Source organism: Malus sylvestris, chromosome 4 (genome assembly GCF_916048215.2).
Source record: "Malus sylvestris chromosome 4, drMalSylv7.2, whole genome shotgun sequence".
Lineage (NCBI taxonomy): Eukaryota > Viridiplantae > Streptophyta > Magnoliopsida > Rosales > Rosaceae > Malus > Malus sylvestris.
Genome location: NC_062263.1, coordinates 4,484,608 through 4,503,287, shown reverse-complemented (window position 1 = coordinate 4,503,287; position 18,680 = coordinate 4,484,608). Strand labels below are relative to the sequence as shown.

At 35.8% G+C, this 18,680-nt stretch overlaps 3 protein-coding genes across 5 annotated transcripts; 2 read left to right on the top strand and 1 right to left on the bottom strand.

Annotated features, from left to right (window-relative positions):
* Positions 1–2,446: 2,446 nt before the first annotated feature.
* LOC126619309 (uncharacterized CRM domain-containing protein At3g25440, chloroplastic-like) lies at positions 2,447–6,823 on the bottom strand. The gene is made up of 4 exons (XM_050287641.1): positions 6,621–6,823; positions 5,994–6,330; positions 3,777–4,178; positions 2,447–3,042 (listed from the first exon to the last, which is right to left on the bottom strand). The coding sequence occupies exons 1-4, from the start codon at positions 6,698–6,700 to the stop codon at positions 2,698–2,700; spliced, it is 1,164 nt and encodes a 387-aa protein (XP_050143598.1). The 5' UTR covers positions 6,701–6,823; the 3' UTR covers positions 2,447–2,697.
* Positions 6,824–6,918: 95 nt separating this feature from the next.
* Positions 6,919–10,811, top strand: LOC126619310 (protein FAR1-RELATED SEQUENCE 5-like). The gene is made up of 3 exons (XM_050287642.1): positions 6,919–7,071; positions 8,046–8,608; positions 10,179–10,811. Coding segments are annotated over exons 1-3 (759 nt in total). The 5' UTR covers positions 6,919–7,070; the 3' UTR covers positions 10,374–10,811.
* Positions 10,812–12,867: 2,056 nt separating this feature from the next.
* On the top strand, positions 12,868–18,141 carry LOC126619307 (protein FAR1-RELATED SEQUENCE 5-like). Of its 3 annotated transcripts, none has more exons than XM_050287638.1 (5): positions 12,868–12,997; positions 13,112–13,296; positions 13,688–14,109; positions 15,629–15,845; positions 17,669–18,141. In XM_050287638.1, the coding sequence occupies exons 2-4, from the start codon at positions 13,293–13,295 to the stop codon at positions 15,830–15,832; spliced, it is 630 nt and encodes a 209-aa protein (XP_050143595.1). In that variant the 5' UTR covers positions 12,868–12,997; positions 13,112–13,292; the 3' UTR covers positions 15,833–15,845; positions 17,669–18,141. The 3 variants fall into 3 exon arrangements, with proteins under 3 accessions (XP_050143595.1, XP_050143594.1, XP_050143596.1); XM_050287637.1 differs by having other exon boundaries at positions 17,664–18,141; XM_050287639.1 differs by lacking the exon at positions 13,112–13,296 and having other exon boundaries at positions 17,664–18,141.
* The last annotated feature ends 539 nt before the right edge of the window (positions 18,142–18,680 follow it).

The window sequence follows — 18,680 nt, the reverse complement described above, 5'->3', positions numbered from 1 at the left end:
TCTATAAGACATTATTACCAACTCATTGTAGAGTTCAAAACTTCTGCACTAATGGCCTCTCTGTGACTTATCTCATTTGTTGACACCTAATTATTCATTAAAAATTAAAGATATTAAGTCAAAACGACATGTGTCACTCAAGTAAACAAGTTACAGAGAGGCAACAAAAAAATTTTGAGTGCAGGAGATTTGAACTCCTCATTGTGTGACTTTAAAGGCTTGTTTGGTGAGCTATATGAGATTGAATCTTAGGAAATAGAATTGGATTAGCAAGGATTGGTTAGACTTTGTAAGACGTGACTTGTAACTCATGTATAAAGATACGTTATATAAGTCACTCCATTGTGAATTCCTAACTCATCCAGTCCAACTTACATTTTGACACAACAAACAATAAGTTAAACTCACGTTCATTTTAATTAGTCACAACTTATCTCAACCAGTCTACTAAACTAGCCCTAAACATATGAATCATAAAGACGAAAGTTGTATCATTTCATTTGAAGTTAAACATACACAACCTTTTATTCTCATTACAAAGTCCGAACCATCAAACTCTATTTCCAGTTAAATAAAGGTAGTGTTATCCACACATTCATTTTTACTTTTCACACTCTTTTTAATTTTCAGCTGTTTAATCAAACAAATTTAAGAAGATTAATGTTAAAAAATTAACAAGAATATACTGAAAGTAAAATTGAGTGTGAATAACGCTATCATAAATAAATATATATTCGTAAATAAATTAAAATTTCAATATATTAGTGGCATGGACATGGTTAGGCATGGTGTACAACACGTCCGCATGTGCTGGACATGGATTAGTCAATGCCGCTTGAAAGTGAAGCAATTAAAAAGCTCCCTTTTAAGACTTTAAGTAATGTGGTTGGTTGGAGTTTGATCTCGGTTTTCTTGACAATTTATAAATTCATGCACGCCCTTATTTTTATACAACCATGCATCAATACTATATAGCTGATTTTATTTAGTGAGATAATGCCTTGTTGTTATTGTTGGATGTATCAATACTAATGGAGTGGAAGAATAAATTGATTGCGAACTCATCATTATCAAGATTCGAACCTAAGATATTTTACTTGCAAATTTAGAAGAATACCACTAGATCGTAGTACTAGAGTTGCACGAGACCATTGAGGGGAGAGCGGGGGTAAAGTTGATGAAGGGCTAGGGGGCACATGCCCCTTCTCATTTTTTTGTTAAAAAAATATACACTTAGTATTACGGTCTAGTGTATTCCTCTTCACTTGTAAGAGGGAGATCTTAGGTTTGATTTTAGCCAAATGAGAATTCGAACCTAATTATTATGGCTAGCCCATGGTAAGGCTTAGCTCACTCTCTCTCCCCTTAGTGTAGATAATATTGTATGTTTTTAAAATATACATTTAGTTTTAAGCAATTTGTTAAAACTATCTTCAAAATCTCTCCTTTTCAATTCTTTTATCGTGAAATAGGCGAGTTCAACAAAAGCTAGACAACATCGACATCTCTGCAGTGCAACTCTATCACTCAATCCATATCCAACACCATCAACAAAAAATATGTCTGTTTTTAGCGAAACGACACTGATTTTAGTAAAGTTTAAAGCTAGTCATGTTTTCTCAAAATAAGAAAAGCCCATTAACCCTCCCTCCTCCCAATCATCTTCTAGATTTTACCTCTCTGCCCATGTGTACATGTATTGACCTATCGACAAAATTAAAATGGCACTAAAGGGCAGGGATGTACACTAAACACACAATGGTATGGGTCACCCAAGTGGTTGCCGAAATGCCTCATCGAAAACGTTGGAAAATTTTAATTTTTTTTTTTACATTTCCGCCACTACATAATTAGTTATGCTCCAAGTGAACTAACTTTCTAGCTCCACTCCTAGTACAACCCACCTGAGCCCCAAAATAGAATGTCGTATACAATCGTCTCATTGTGTGACATAGCGCAACCTCCTCCAAGTAAAATATTGCTTAATACAAAAAGAAAAAATCACTAAAATTCATGATGCTATACTTAATAACAAACATCTCAAAGGTTATTCAAGACCAACTCAACTAGATCGAAATGTTGCACTCCTCGACCCGGCCCCAAAATAAGCTGGGAAAGAAGTGGTCCGGAATCTGCTTGGCTGCAAAAGAACTGAAATATTGTTCCCGAATCTGTTTCTTTATCGTTTCTGAGGTGTTATTGTCGCTGTAAAATAAAATAATAATAAAACAGAGAGTGCCACCACCAAGAATAATACCTGGTTGAACTGAAAGATATCTCTGATGCTTAAAAATCATGCCACTACCAATAATTCCATCTTTTATCTTTCAAAAAGACTTTGATCACAACGAATTCAAAAAACAACCTTTCAAATATGCCACCTTATCTTTCAAATATATATATATATATATATATATATATATATATATATATATTTATATAAACATACACCAAAGAGGGAATCCATTATATACAAAAGTGAAATACATACTCCACACCTCACCAACCAAAATGCACAATGAGTCAAAGAGTACCATGTACCTTGCCTTCCTAAGTGCTTAAAAAATGAGGAGAAAAGAAAACATTTTGAAATGGAATTAAGGTTCCGTTCTCTCGTACCTAACATCCAACGGTGACGTGCTGTTTTTCTTCTCCGAAGAGCTTGTTTCATATATACTGTCATCTTCAGAATCTGATTCATTTATTGATAACGTTGTGATCTTCAGAATCTGATTCGTTTATTGATAGGTTGTCATCTTCAGAATCCTCACATTCTGATAGCTCTGAGATCGAGGAACCTGCGTCTATCTCTGAAAGACTCGCGGAAAAGAAATCACTTGCGGAATCTACATTTTGCTTTTCAAGTTCCCCTGATTCCTTGGTCTCTTTTGTTGGACTATCCAAGATTGAAATGGGATTTCTGTCATTTGGGTCACCATAAAGCGCAATATGTCTGTAATACAGCTCCAGTTCCTTCTCAGCAACGGCAATGAAGTGCCGCACAGTCTCGAGGGATTGCTCGTACTTAAACTTTTCCAGTGCCTGTAAACAGGGAAAACAGACTCAATATTGAGAGTTCATCACTCAAGTTTCAAGCTCCATTACAAGATGAGACGTTCGTAAAGCAACAAGAATATAAAATTGAACTACCCTCTGCTTGTCAAAACTGCTGAACAAAATAATTATTTTCCTTACTCGAGGATAACTTTTTGTTAAAGTACCTTAAATCAAGTTTTCCAGTGAAATGTTTTATGGTTGAACTATAAAGTTTCCGTGAACTTGGTTCATGCTAGATCAGAGAGTTGATCTGGACAAGGTAATCAACAGGCCCAGCCATGGGACCAATCAACAGGCCAGGCAAGGCCACAGCCATACCTGCAGGCCGTGAGCCGACAAGCCTCTAGCTGGAGTTAAGTTATGTTCATTTCCATAAATTATTAAGAACAAAAATTAATGAAGGATATGCTGAAATGACCAGAATTAAGTTAATTGATACTTGACCCCAATGAGCGGATAAAAAAGAAAGAAAGAGAGAAATAGATGCGGAAATGACTGCCATAGGCACTTGTCTGTCGACTAGATACTCTTTCCAAAGGTACTTGATTGACAACAAAACAATTACGGAAATGGAAGATGTGAAAGTGCAATACCTAGCAAAAACAGACCACACCTCACATTTCAAACTAATACGGAAAATGCTATAAAATTGAGTTTAAAATTATAAAAAGTTACACCAGAGAGAGAAGAAACTGAATAGATGAAGCTTGAAAAATCACCTTTTTCTTGGACAAAGTATTTGTGGGTGACATAACTTTTGGCATGACGTAGTTCTTTCCTCGATAGAATACTATGGTGTCATCTCCAACTATTTGAATTGGGATCCCGCCACTCAGTCTAGCAATTTCCTGGGCATATTCATGTACTTGGCCAGGTTTACATGGCTTGCAAATCACCTTGACGGTTTCATGTTTTTTCCAATGCATATGCATGTTAAGAATAACGCCTCCGAAAATTCCTCGTTTTCCAATTGGTGCATAATTAGACTTTTTTTGAGCCATTTTCTTCATATAAAACCGCTCCTCACCTGTCAGGTCATCTGGTTGTACCTCAGGACCCTGGACTTTTGGAATTTCATACCTCTTAAGTCTTTCAATCAGCAAAGCTTCCTTTATTCTAGCCTGAATAGAAAGAAAAAAAGTCACGAAAATTAAAGACTACGATGATAAAAAAAAATTCCTATCTTTAAAAGACTTGCGCTATCAAAAGATTTTTTAAAACAAATGAAAAGACAAACTGGTCATGAGGGGCAGTAGTGTTTGAAAGTATTTAAATTTTGTTTTAAAAGTACTGAAATGACCTAAGCCTCACCAAATATTGGAAACCAATTACAAATTCTTGACTAGTGCACAGAAAAAGGTGGAAACTATATGAGGCCTCCTCATATTGGGAGGGAAAAAAGGGACAGTGAATCGAACATTAAAATAAATAAAAAACGATCATAGGTCATCATAATTGTGCAAGTTCCTAAATATTTCAGTCTAAAGGAAATAGCTTTTGAATGAAAAGAGGCACATAACTACAGAAATGAGAGAATTACTGTAAACTAACACCTTCCCTGACACAATTAGTTTAAATTTAAAAATTAAACCTTTGTTTAAATACAAAAATAGATTCAGGGGAGGGTAAAAAGTCAGACCTTTCCCATGGGTGTGGCCTAATTTGGAGTTATAAACACCTTTAGATGTTAAAAAATTTAACGGCATCCCAACCCGTAAGAAATATATTTTCAACAAATGTGTTTCCTTCTAAAAAAATTATACTTGACAAATAGCTTGGTTCCAAACACAACACTCTTATTTTCCTTTTTCTTTTTCCAGTTCCAGCAAAATTTTCAAATATGCAAAAGCATAAATTTCAATTTAAGAAACTAAGGCATGCAACAGTCGATTGAAACTCTTTTTCTTTTCCAGTTTTTTTTATAATTTTTTTTGGAACCTTAATAGCTTTGACTTTAATCAGAGTTTGTTGCAAGACTTTGTCCTGAGACAATATTTCTTAAGCAAAGTACTTGGTCTGCAAGGAAGAGCATTGCTTAACTCTAAGAATCAAGAAAAGCCGCAGTATGCATTTACACTTTTATTGAAGAGAAAAAATTATATAGTTTAGACTAATATTAGTTCAGATATAATACAAAGTGCCACAAGCTTATCTGGCTTTTAAAGGACATAAGACATACTATAAGCGCATAAAGAACTAGGAATACCAGAAAACAAAATTTCAACTCATTTCCAAGTCAAATCTCTACTTGGTGAAAATCCACCTTGGAGAACAAACTAGAACCAACCACTCTATCTGATGTTCTCAAGCCTATGGATGGCCGAATTGGAAACCTATAGTTGACTTTTATCTATTTAATTAACACAGATTTTCCGCAAAGTCCTTCAAAAGTTTTCAGAGCAGAAATTGCAGAAGGACCACAACTATGCCAATAGGAAAAAGACCTTCTACTTGCCAATTCAACTTGCAATGATCCTTAGGGTTCACTTATAATGTGAAAGATGAGGAAATTATGATAAGATCTAGGGACAAAACTAATGGCATGATGAACATGTCCCATGGATGGTAACTCACCTTTTGGGTGTCAAGTCATGAACCTCATCTAGTAAATAATTATTCGCAGGGTCACAGGTGGTTGGTAGGAACCCGAATAGACTCTAAATAAAACAAGTACTATCACTCTAATTCATACCTCTTTTAAAAACTTCCATTGGAACAAATATGATTTATACTTGCTAGGATAGAGAGGAAGTGGAACTGCACTTAGGATTACGACTTTCTACATGTTTGCAAGCCTTAACATAATAATCGCAGCTTAAGCATAAAGCTGTAGTTATTATCCGTACAATGTCTCTCTGAATCATGATCACAAAGCCAAGGAAGTGGTAAAATCCATAGTAAAGACATCACAACCAGAATAGTCCAATTCAGCTCACCTTTTCAAGCTTGTACTTGATTCTCCCCTCAGCATTAGCAAACTTCTGCCCTTTCTTTTTCCTCTGAATGCCGAGCCGACGTGGATCCTTCCTATTGGCGGCTCTTCTCTCCTGCTTTTCTCTCATTCTCTGTTGCTTCAACCTCTTCTTGGTCAACCACTTCTCCTTTTTTGGTGGATCGATTTCGTGCATCTCGAACTTGGGTTTCCCCTGTGATATCACCAAATTCACCGACCCATGGCTCAAGTTTCTGAAAACCCATGATGGGTTTAGAGGATTTGGCAGAGGCAAGTGTTTGGTTGCAATGAAAATTGGTTCTTGGGTTGGAAAACCTGACCTGAATGACAGAAAATGTGGCAGGAAAATGGTGAACCCACATCAATATTCCACAATCCAGAATCATCATTATATTGAATAACAAATTTAAGAGTTCAGTGGGATTATACTATTGGCAGGACAGAATTGAAATTCTTGAAAACCCATTAACATTTTCTCATAATTCAATTAAACGGTTTAACGGGTTGTGTTTGGATGCAGAGAAAATTGATGTTAAGGATAGCGGCAACAACCAAACAACCATATAAAATGTATTGCAGAGAAAGAGAGAGAGAGAGAGAGAGAGAGAACCTTAGAGAGTGGGGTTTGGAAGGCGATTTGAGAACCGAAGAAGCTCTGCGAACAGCAGCCGAAAACACAGCTCTTGCCATTTTGCTGACAAATTTCCAGTGAGAGTGTGAGTGCAGAAGATTAAGGTTGCACGGTCTGCAACCGAACCGGGTTCAAACCGCTTTGGACCGGACGGCTTACCATACGAGCTGCGATTCTGCAGGCCAAAGGTCCACCCAGAGAACCACGTGTCGAAACCACAGCAGTTTAAAGTTGAATGTTGACTTTTATATCTTTCTCTATCCAATCCGATTTTGACACGTCATATTGAATTGAGCCCCATATTTACAACCTGAACCCTCTCGCCTTCCTCGCTCTCTCTCTCTCTCTCTCTCTGTGGCGTCGAGACTCAGAAACCAGGCGTTTCCATGTCCTTCACGATCAACTAACGGAAGGGTTCCGCGAATTTACAGTAAGTCTCTTATTTTTGTAATTTAATTTGATCTAAAAATTGTAAAAGTTTCTTCCTTTTTGTTTAATTTATTTTAGGGTTTTTAATTTTTGATTAGTTTTCCGTTTGGTTGCTGAGAAAATGTCGAGAATATGAATGGTAGTGAGAAAAGATTTTAGATTCTGGATTGTTTTGCGTTGTTTTAATTAGCTATGGAATTAATTAGTGTTTGAATATTTGTATGTGAAAGTAAATATGCGTTTTGGGGAAAATTAGAGCACTGACTTTGTGGGAAGAGAGGAGAAGAAGTTTAATATTCAAATGCCACTAATCAATGGTTTGGACCATATTGATTAACTTAATCTTGTTCAAAGAACTTTGTTCGGTTGCTAATTGGTTCGGTTAATTTTGTGTTTTTTGCTTTTAGGTGGCCAAATTGGCATAGAAAAGAAGATTGGGGATAATACTTTATTTTTCTCTTTTTTTGTTTTAGAAATCAACCAAAGAATTGGGGTTTATCTTGGATGAGTTTTCGGTATAGGGTAAGTTTGACAAGAGTTCAAAAACACAAGTGGACGAAATTTAGCTTAATAGTATTGGTAATGAGGAACTCGTAACTTTAGGAGTTATTTTCATGTCCTCATACTCACTCTTGGGAAATAATCAACAGTCATGTGTTAGCTCAAACCGGATCTCTACTTTTAGTTTGTACTTGCGGAATCCCTCATGGTAAGAATGAACCTTCCTCAGATTTGAAACTGCACTCTGATTGTTCCACAAATTTAAACCGCCCAAGTCTCAAACAGTTATTATCGTGTTGTTTTCTGAAGTTATTGTTGTTATCTGAACAGAAGATTCTGAACTGTCTTCAGACTTTTTTTGTTATATTTTGGAATCAATAAGTCTTTCCAAATATTTGTCTGCTGACAGTCATTTTTTATGCTGACCATCAATTGTGTGGCGAAACTTATTGGAAAAAATTCTTCTTATTGCAGTGGAATTTGCACTTGATGGTGATGTTGATGGCGAGGTGGTGGGGAGTTCTGCTGAGATGGAACTTAGTAGAGCAGCTGATGAAAATGAAACCGGCGGTAGTTCTGTTGAAGGGGCATTCCAGTTGGGCCTGGATGATAAAATAAATGTAGATTCTCCTGGAGGGGATATAATTCCAGAAGCAGTTCCTGTAGTATCGGTGGTTTCCGCAGATGAGCCATATGTTGGTCAAGAGTTTGAAACTGAAGCAGCTGCTCATGCATTTTATAATGCATATGCCACACATGTGGGATTCATAATTCGTGTAAGCAAGCTCTCTCGATCAAGGCGCGATGGATCTGCCATTGGTCGTGCACTTGTTTGTAACAAAGAGGGTTATAGAATGCCTGACAAACGTGAAAAAATTGTAAGGCAAAGAGCCGAGACCAGGGTTGGTTGCAGAGCAATGATTTTGGTGAGGAAAGTAACTTCTGGGAAATGGGTTGTCACAAAATTTGTAAAGGAGCACACTCATCCTTTGACACCTGGGAAAGGTCGAAGGGATTGCATTTATGATCAATATCCGGTTAGTTGTTTTTCTCCTTTTTTGACCATTAGTGTTTGGCTTTTTCCATTGTTAAATTTTCTTATCCCTTGCAAAGTTCTGAAGTTTGTTAATAGTAATAGGTCTTTTACAAATAATGGGGGGTGGTATATTACAATCTGTATTCATGAATATCTTCTTTTCTATTACCATGGGAGTAGAGTAAATGGCTATCACTATGTTTGGGATTTGAAGTAGAGTAAATAGTGTAATCATATTCAGTATCCGGTTAGGCACATTTTAGCAACTCACTCTGTACTGTATGATATCAGATGCTGGGTAATGAAGTTAGTAATGATTGAATTTTACAAATATGGAGGCTACAATGGCTAGAAGTTGGCCAAAAGTAATGTGAGTGGGAGATGTCAAAAGCAAAGGCAGGATTTAAAAAAAAAAAAAAAAAAAAAAGGTGGTTTCGTAATAGATCGGACTCAAATCTTGAAAACTCTGGCTTTTTGGTTTGATGTTCATCTGAAACAGTTTTTAGTCTCCCTTCCTTTTTTGATGAAATGTTATTCACATAGTATTTAATGTTAGGCAAGTGACTGTTGAATTCTTTTGCTGTTTGGGCTTTTTTTGACATGCGGCAGCTAGTGTCTATACACACTACAGTAGCCTAAAATCAGACGTGGTTGTAGAATTTTTGGAATGTAGTTCTTTAATACTTCCTTGAGGGCGAGCCTTGGCACAACAGAAAGGTTGCTCCTTTGTGATGGAAAGGTCACGGGTTCGAGTTGTGGAAACAACCTCTTTTCAAAAGCAATGATAAGGCTGTGTACGATAGACATCCATTTCCGCAATGGTGGTGATTTTGTTTCTCCAACATGCCATTCGATCCTTGAATGTGTAAATGTCTTTGAGTCCTAAGCTCATCGTTGTCCATTTCCACAATGAGTACTCGAGATGATTTGCAATTGCTTTCTAGAATGTAATTATGCTATATCATTGTTGCTTCTGTCCGCCATGCTTTCATGTGTAGGTTATGGCTTTCGGTTTTCATTGTTGTCTCCTGTGTTGTATTCGAGTCCTAAGCTCATAGTTGTCCATTTCCACAATGAGTACTTGAGATGATTTGCACTTGCTTTCTAGGATGTTTAATATGTTATATTATTGTTGTTTCTGTCCGCCATGCTTGCATGTGTAGGTTTTGGCTTTTGGTTTTCGCTGTTTCCTCCTGTGTTGTATGGTGAAAAGTGAAAACCATGCAGTTTTTTTTAGTTACCATGGTTAGCAGCTAGATCATTAAAACAAGGTTCTAGCCTATTAAAGTATTGTAGTTGAAACATAAACATTTCCTAGTTTGACGGTTTTGTGCACGCGAAGAATGGACTATGTATGCTTTTCACAAACGAATACATTACATGTGGGAGTTATGTTCTTTCTCCACAGACTTACTTGCGACTAATCCAGACATTGAAATGGATTGATGCTGAAAATCATGACGAGAAAATGGAGATGCTATTGTTGGGAAAATTTTAATTGGGTTTGAATTTGTGAATCATAATAATACAGCTTGACGTGTATTTTAATTACCTTTTGTTTTCTCGTTCAGAATGAGCATGACAAGATTCGGGAATTATCTCAGCAGTTGGCCATAGAGAAAAAGCGTGCTGTGACCTATAAAAGACATCTGGAACTAATTTTTGAGCACATTGAAGAACACAACGAGAGCCTATCAAAAAAGATCCAACACATAGTAGACAGTGTGAAGGAGATTGAAGGCAAAGAACTGCAAGGACACAGATAAGGATTTCTGCAACTTAAGCACTTTCTCGTTTGGTAAAACATAGAATCAAGCAATGTCGTGGACAATTCTGTAGGATGAATCGTTCGGTCATTGTTTTGATTTTAGTGTTAGGGGTTCGCCTGGATTTTAGGAAGCTAGTTAGTTTCTAACCTTCTATAGCTTTGTGATGTTTTAGTCACTGGCATTCATTGGACTGCCTTGCGTAAATTTCTCGTCTGCATCAAATAGTCAGTAGGGAAAATGTGATTGAGTCCATGTACAGTTTTACCTGAGCCATCCATGTGAATTGTGCTTATAAAGCAGATTATAGGACGTCCGAAGGAAGTTGGAATCGGACCATCGCTTACACGTGAAATTTGCTATGAGGTCTGTTTTGTATAGCTTCAGAACACTGTTTCCAATCTTCCTTTTAAATACAACTCTTGAGAATTACCCTTTGCTGATGGTTGTGGTTTTCGTATACTTGTATTAAGACACTTGACGTACCAGACCGTGTTTTCGGCATATTGAATGTTTTTGCTGGAGACGGGATTTTCCAAAACTCTGTACGATAAAACCATTTATAAGTTTCAGTTATTTATCAGGAGTTGTTGGTTACAATTGAAGTGAATCGAACTCTTGATCCAACCTTGTCACTAGCAAACGGTCTAACGGTGTTTTTTAGATGGCAGCTTCCATTTTCGACTCACTTGGATGACTAGTTGCGTACATAATTTTTTGGTCAGAGAGTTGTATGAGGACCATGCATCGTCCATGTGCTCTCAACGGGGTGGAAGCCATGATTGAATTCTTATTACTTTCGTGAAATACGGTGTGAATGCCACACATATGTCGCGAAATATGATGTGAATACTACACATATGAATGCATAAAGAAGCAAATCAACATGCAGCTAAAGTGAATTTTAGCTATACCAATTAAAGCGTTTGGGTAGAGTAAGTACTGGTTTTGGTATTGAAGTGCTTTTATAAAATGGGTTTAGGGTTTTTTTTTTTATAAAAAGTGGGTATAAAAAAAAAATTAAGCTCAAAAAGGTGTTTGGTAAATACTTTAAAATAACTTATTTTCACAATATTGGGTGAAAAAAAAAGCTAAAAACGTGAAGCAGCAAAAATAAGCTTATTCTCACAGCACAACAAAAACAGTTTTTTTTTCAAATGACAGTAATACCAAGCCGGCGTCTTAGAAAGATGAAATAGTGAAATGGATGAAGACCTTCATTCAGGCCATTTATTTTCTACGGGTGTCAGGCTCCTCTATATAAATGGAACTTTGTAATGTAAAGATCATCTATCCATCTCAAGTAAACAATTTGTGCCGACTTACTCTTTCCCTTGCAGGACAAAAAAGAAAAGCATAAAGATAATACTGCTTTATTTCACATCTCATATTCTACGTCTATTTTACTTGTTTGACACTAATAAAGAAAATAAATAGTATGATACATTGCTCATGTTCCGCTTCAGAAGTTCTCTCTTGTGTCTATTTGTAACAATTACAATATTTTCTATCTTTTCTGCATTTTAAAGTAAGAATCCAAGTGACTTGGGTGATTACTATACCCCAAAAAATATGATTACAAGAATTATTTACATTGATATGGAATGTCACATGACGGTCGTGCCATGAAATATAAATAAATAGATAAAAATTTATACATTTTTATTTTATTATGTTATCGACATGGAAGTCATTTCTCTAAAATTACACCAACAAACTATGCCAAATTGCCAATTGTCATAAGTAATTAATGCGGTTGGATTCTTTTGCTCAACCAGTATACATTACAAAAAGAAAAATTGCAAAAAATAATTTTTGCATGTTTTCAATTTTTTTAGTAGAGCAGTAATATTAGTAAATTAAATGTTTTTTTAGCTAAAATGATCTATGAGATTATCATAACTTTTTATTTTGGTCATTCAAATTTAAAATTGATATAAGTGGTATGTGAGATTGTCCACTGTCAATTGTTTTGGTTTTCTGTGAAAAATCTCTGTTAAATTGAAGAAACACCAGTTTAAGAGGGATTTTGCTCATTTTGTTAAAAATCTTCCTTAAATTAGAGAAAATACTAGTTCAAAAGAAGGGGTTGATTTAACAAATATTCTCAATTTAACATGAATTTCGCACATAATAATTGACGATAAACAATCTCATACACCACTCACTTTTATTAATTTGAAATCTCACAAATCAAAGTCAGAATTTGGATAAAAAAGCTTAAATTAAATAATTTGTTATTAGAAAGAAAAGGGGTGAAGATTTCCCAAAAGGATTCGAGAGTATTCTTTTGATGAAGATTTTAGAAATTTATGAATCGTGTTTATTTATCGTACATTATTCAATCATTTTTTATTTAATACTATTTGTGTTTAATTTTAAAGAAAAATATTTAAAATAATTCCTTACGGATCTTCGGGGATCCGGATTCAGAGATTTCAGCCGGTAAAGCGCCACGTGCATTTTATTTTAAAGTGTCTGCCTTCGAGTTTTTATCTGACGTGGTCTATCTTCCTCAAAAGAAAAGAAACGATTTGAAGCATTTACGACTCCACGGAGTTCTCACTCCCGACCGGAAAACGAAGATCTACTTAGCTTGATTCTACTTAGCTTGCGCGAATCAAGTAAGTGCTCCGTTCCTATCGACATTCCAACGAATACCCATTTCTTCTGCCTCGCCCTTCGTCGAAACCCTCCATTTATTTTGGCCTCTTATCCCCACTTTGTTCCCATTTCAGTCATGCAAGTTCATACCCCAGGACTCTGAATCTGGAGCAAACTTTGCTTAAATTTAATCGGTTTAAATTGTTTGGGTTTCTGTGTCTCTGTACTTCGTAATTCGGATACTATTTTTTGCATTTTTTTTGGCACTGGGATTGAAGAGTGTTAGCTTAGCTGCCTGCTGTTGTTCACTGTTAAATGGGTAAAATCTGTAGTTCTCTGTTATCTCTTTTCTATGGGGTGTGGTGGGATTTATTTAGTTTACAGTGACTTTGTCAATTTGATTTGTTGTGAAATTATGCAGTAAATTGTATTTTGGGTGTTTTTTTTATGTTGCTCACCACCTGTTTGATAAAATAAGAAACGGTATATTTTACTTGCCTATGATTATTGAATACCAGAACATGAAGATGCTTTTTTGCGCGTAGTTGGGTAATATTTTGGGTTTTTTTTTCGCAGAATCATATTAACCTTAGATGGGAAAGTAAAATTTTTTCCCACTTCATTATATTGCCTGTTCTACCAGCCCAAAAGATAATATTGTTATGATTTTGTTAGAGCTGAGAAGATATTTAACAGGCAATGTATTGCAGTGGATTCGGATGGGGATATAGCATTGGAGAGTTCTGACGCGCAGGAACTGATTGCATATGACGACGATTCCATTGTAGAACCATATGAGGGTATGGAATTCGAATCTGAAGATGCTGCCAAGATATTTTATGATGAGTATGCACGGCATGTTGGATTTGTCATGCGTGTGATGTCATGCCGTCGGTCTGAAAGAGATGGTAGGATTCTTGCTCGTCGACTTGGGTGTAATAAGGAGGGACACTGTGTTAGTATTCGAGGTAAATTTGGGCCAGTTCGAAAACCACGAGCAAGTACAAGGGAAGGTTGCAAGGCAATGATTCACGTAAAGTATGATAAATCCAGTAAATGGGTGATTACAAAATTCATAAAGGATCATAATCATCCACTAGTGGTGTCCCCACGTGAAGCTCGTCAAACCTTGGTGAGTATCTTTCTCATTTTGTTGACATTCTCGTATAAATAGTTGAACTTTCAGTGTCTTCAAATCATTGATTTGCCAGGTGATGTATATTTTAAGATGTAAGATTTAGACTTTATACTCCTTTAAAAAACAGTTCTTGTATATTATATCCATAGTGTACTTTCAGAAAAAAAGGAAAACCATATACGTACTCCTGTTTGGGGTTAGTGCTGCTTTGTTGGTTCTTAAAGTCTAACTTTTATTGCTTTTTAAGAAGACTAGTAGCAGTACCAAAAAATTGTTTTTATGTATCATGAATTTCTAGTAAATTTTTTTTTAATGCCTTGCTCAAAGCATATATGTACTTAGAAACGAACAGTTCTTTTTAAAACATGAAGATAAGTAAACGTTGGTTTAATTATCCTTACTGACATTGAGAAAGCGAATTTAGGATTCTGCATTATCAGCAGAATTGGTTTATTTCATTTTATTTTATGTTTTATAAGACCATCTTGATGGAGGTGAAAATTTATTCAGGCAGCTCTACCGGCTGTGTACAGAAAAGCAAGTCATAGATACAGTTCAGGACTAGGTCCTTTGTGTATTACCTTCGGAAACAAGTTATGGATGTTGCATTTTGATGTTGAATACTCCCAAATTAGATTGACAATTTCTGTACTATATGTGATATCATTTAGAATCTCTATATCCTTGGCATGAGCTTCACCTTGTAAAGTTGGACAACCTGGTAGAAACTCAATATGGTGAATTTTGAGCCTCATTTTTGTGGTAGTCTAGTGAGAGTAACTTCTCGTTTAACGTCTTACTTTGCTTTTCTTCATGCTATGTCACGAACATAATTTAGTCTGGCCTTTTCCTTTTCATTCATTTACTTTTTCTATGAAGAATTTGTCCCGCTTTCTATTTCTTGTCTCTTTTATACATAAAATAAGTAATTGAAATAATTTCACCAATCAAACTTCGTAGGAATAACAGATTTAAATCCAGATATCCCTGTTTTGCAGTTAGTATGGCAGATGGTTATACTGCTAGAAATCATGCTAATGACAGTGTGTACTGATTCTAAGTGCTACAGAACCGTGCACACTACACAGGGTAGGATGTCATCTTATTAGTGCTCAAAGAAACTAAAATTCTTGTGCTGTCTTTTGTTTTGGAATACAAGACAGGGTCAACAACATGAACTGGTTAAGCCTTTGGGTGATCTGATTTTGGAGATATTGCAGTTGGATAAGATAAAAATTTGAAAACTCAATTTCCTTCAAGCTCTTTGCGCAATTGTCCCATTTGCTTTAAAAATTCTCTTCTTCCATTGTTGAACTGAACATGGGAAATGTTTAATGCAAATATACACAAAACCACAATGTGTGCACTGCATGCATATACGTCTATGTTTGGAGATGTATGTATCTTTCTGTGCATATAATATACTGTATGATCCTATTTAATCAACATTTTGTTTTTTGTGCATCAAGTATGATCTAAGTCATGTCTCTTGTGTCTTGTGTTTTGTTTGTAGGATGAGAAGGATAAGAAAATTCAAGAATTAACTGCAGAGCTTCGGAACAAGAAACGGCTGTGCACTACATATCAGGAACAGCTAACAGCATTTACTGAGATTGTTGAAGAGTATAATGAACAGCTATCCAAGAAAGTTCAAAATGTGAGGAGCAATATTAAAGAATTTGAGGCCATAGATCAGGAGCTTTCACAGCATAGATAGCCTTCAATTGAGAGTGAGTATATCAAAATTATGTAGGGTGTAGTTTATTTCTATTTGTTCCTGATTTTATCAATTAGGTTGCTAGAATTGTTGGACACCATTTCTGCAGTGAAATTAAGGTTTAGTAATGTCTGTTTTCCAATGCTAATAATTCAAGTACGGTCTAGAGGTATTCCTCTTCACTCGTAAGTGAGAGGTCTTAGGTTCGATTCTTGCCAAAGGTGAATTTGAACCACATTATTGCTAGCCCATTGTGAGGTACCCCATCTCCTTTAGTGTAGATAATATTGTTTGTTAAAAAAAAAAAATCAATATTGTTGCAACTTGAATATTTCATTGCTTCCATAAAGTGTAGTGTTTGCTTTCTTTTCCCTAATGATGATCTGAAACTGCGCTGAATAAAATTCCTCACTGTTTAATACATTTAGGGGAAAAGATTAAATCCCTTGAACTTAAATTCAAGTATCATAGCTTGCAGTGTTCAAAACTTGGATTTCTCTCTTCGGTGAATGTACGATTGATGAAGTGCCATTAGTGTTGATTGGTTCCGATTAATCTTGAATTGGTTCTGAGTTGAAAAATTAAAAGTACAATTTCCCCCTGATATGAATGCTGCTGTAAAACATGTCTCTTTTTAGTTCCCAAATTTCTTCAACGAGGACAATCAATGGCCGGCCCGTGAGGCTTCCCTTGTTGTTCCCTATGTTGCACGGGTACGAATACAAGATATGCTATACATATACGACAAGACTCCAAAAACTAGGATATGGTGGTAAGGATACGATAATAAAATATATGTATATGTATGAATTATTTCTTCATTTTTTATTTATGTTTTGTTGTGTTTCTTAGTGCCCTTACATGTTATAATACACTCAGGTTCCTTTTTGGTTCTTTGTTTTGGAAAAGAAAAAAGTTCCAGTATATTTAGAATTTACCCTCACATACCTGGTTTTCATTTTCTAAAAAGTTGCAGATTCGCCAAGTATTACTTTCAATACACTTGCATATTCGGGCCGTTTCTGTCAGGAGTCAGGACCCGTTATCCCGCATTGGTAGAACTTACAAGTCAGTTTTGTAGGGCCAAGTTCTACACACGGGTTCTTAACGGTATTCAACAGTCAAACTACCCCAAAACATCAGTTGGATACAGATTAGGAACATTCATTAAATTCCAAGGGCATATCGGTTTCAGCCACTCCATTCTTGGAATGTTTGTAGTATCCGTGCTTCATAGGTTGCCTTGTTCAGCAACTAGGTTAAGCTTAACATAAAAATTTTAAACTGTAATTACATTGATGTAGTCCTACCTATTTTGTGTGTGTTGTCGTTTTGAATATTTGATTGGCATGCTTAAATACTTGTTGATTAGGTTCTTAATTTCCAACTTTTACAGCTTTGGCTGTAACGTGGAGTTATTGGCATCTTTATTGGCATCTCTCTCTGCACAGATCCTTCATTTTGTTTCTAACTTAAATAACACTATTCCTATCGTGTTCATTTTCCGTTTTGGTTCTTTTCAATTCCTTTCCTCTTATTACTCTTATATTAGACTTTTGAGTTGTTTTATTCAATAGATACGGGACAAGCTTACTAATTTATTGAGGCGGCTCATGTTTTAATATGATTTCAGACATTGATCGAGATCTATCATGCCAATCATAAACAGATTTTTCAAGTTTATTGCAAAGTTACAATTGCTTACGAATGCTAATACAAGTATTTATCTATTTCAATTGCATTCAGTAAGATGAATTTCAGTGCATTTACGGTAAGAAGAAAAGTAGAGTGAATAGCTCATGTCTTTATGCAACTTTTTTCTTCATTTCAGTGCAGGCTGCAGCCATGCGAGCAAATCCAATTTGTCCGGGACTGCGCAGACGTGCAAGCACTGATGGAGCTGCTTAATACGGTGACCAGTTCATGAGCTGCAATCGCGCTTAAATTTACTCGTTTTTGTGCAGCAACTTGAAAGCATTGCCGCGGTCCATGTGCATATTTTGAATGGTGCAAGATAATATCCGAGAGGTGTAACGGGTGGCTAACTGCGGTTATACGGGGCATCGGCGTCCCAAAGTCTTAGACAGAGAAATAGTTTGTGTCCATTTTAAAGGAATTTGGTAGCATTTTAGAGTTGTGCAAACCGAATCCGCTTGTACATAATTTCGATACTAGAAGCCTAGAAGGTAGATTTTTACTTGTCGTATGCCATTGCCATTACACTTTTCTGTACTCTGTCGAACATCTTTTGCTGCCAGCGGTTGAAGCTTCCTCGCTTGAACTTTTCTGCGTGAGAGTTCTTTGAACACGCCTAGCATGAAATGCGTCAATCATCTCTATCTAACATTTTGTACTTCTTTCGTTCCCTATTAACTAGTTCTCAATCCTTCGGGACTTGGACATTCTTCACCCAAACAATGCCAAAATGATACTCCGAACCGATCACGCGCCATTTATAAGAACGAAGATATATATTATCGCACATTTTATGAGTTGTTAGTGTAACAGTAGTGTTATAGGTATCAAACTCAGGCTGTCTGATTCGTATATATAATACCATACTCGTTAACCCTCCAAAATATTAATTTACACTCGACATTTATTCCAGAAAAAAATTGTACTGAGAGAATGAGATGATATTTTTGAACAGCGAATTTTAACACTTTTTTTCTTCCAAGAAAAAAAAAAATTTGGTTGTATGTTTGGTTTTTTTGTCAAAATAGTCTTTAAAATTGATATAATCGCCTATTTAGTCCTGACAATGGAAAAGCAATAAAAGTGGGTCATGAGTATGTCCATCGTAAACTAAATTATTTTGATTTTTTCATGAAAAATCTGTCAATATCTT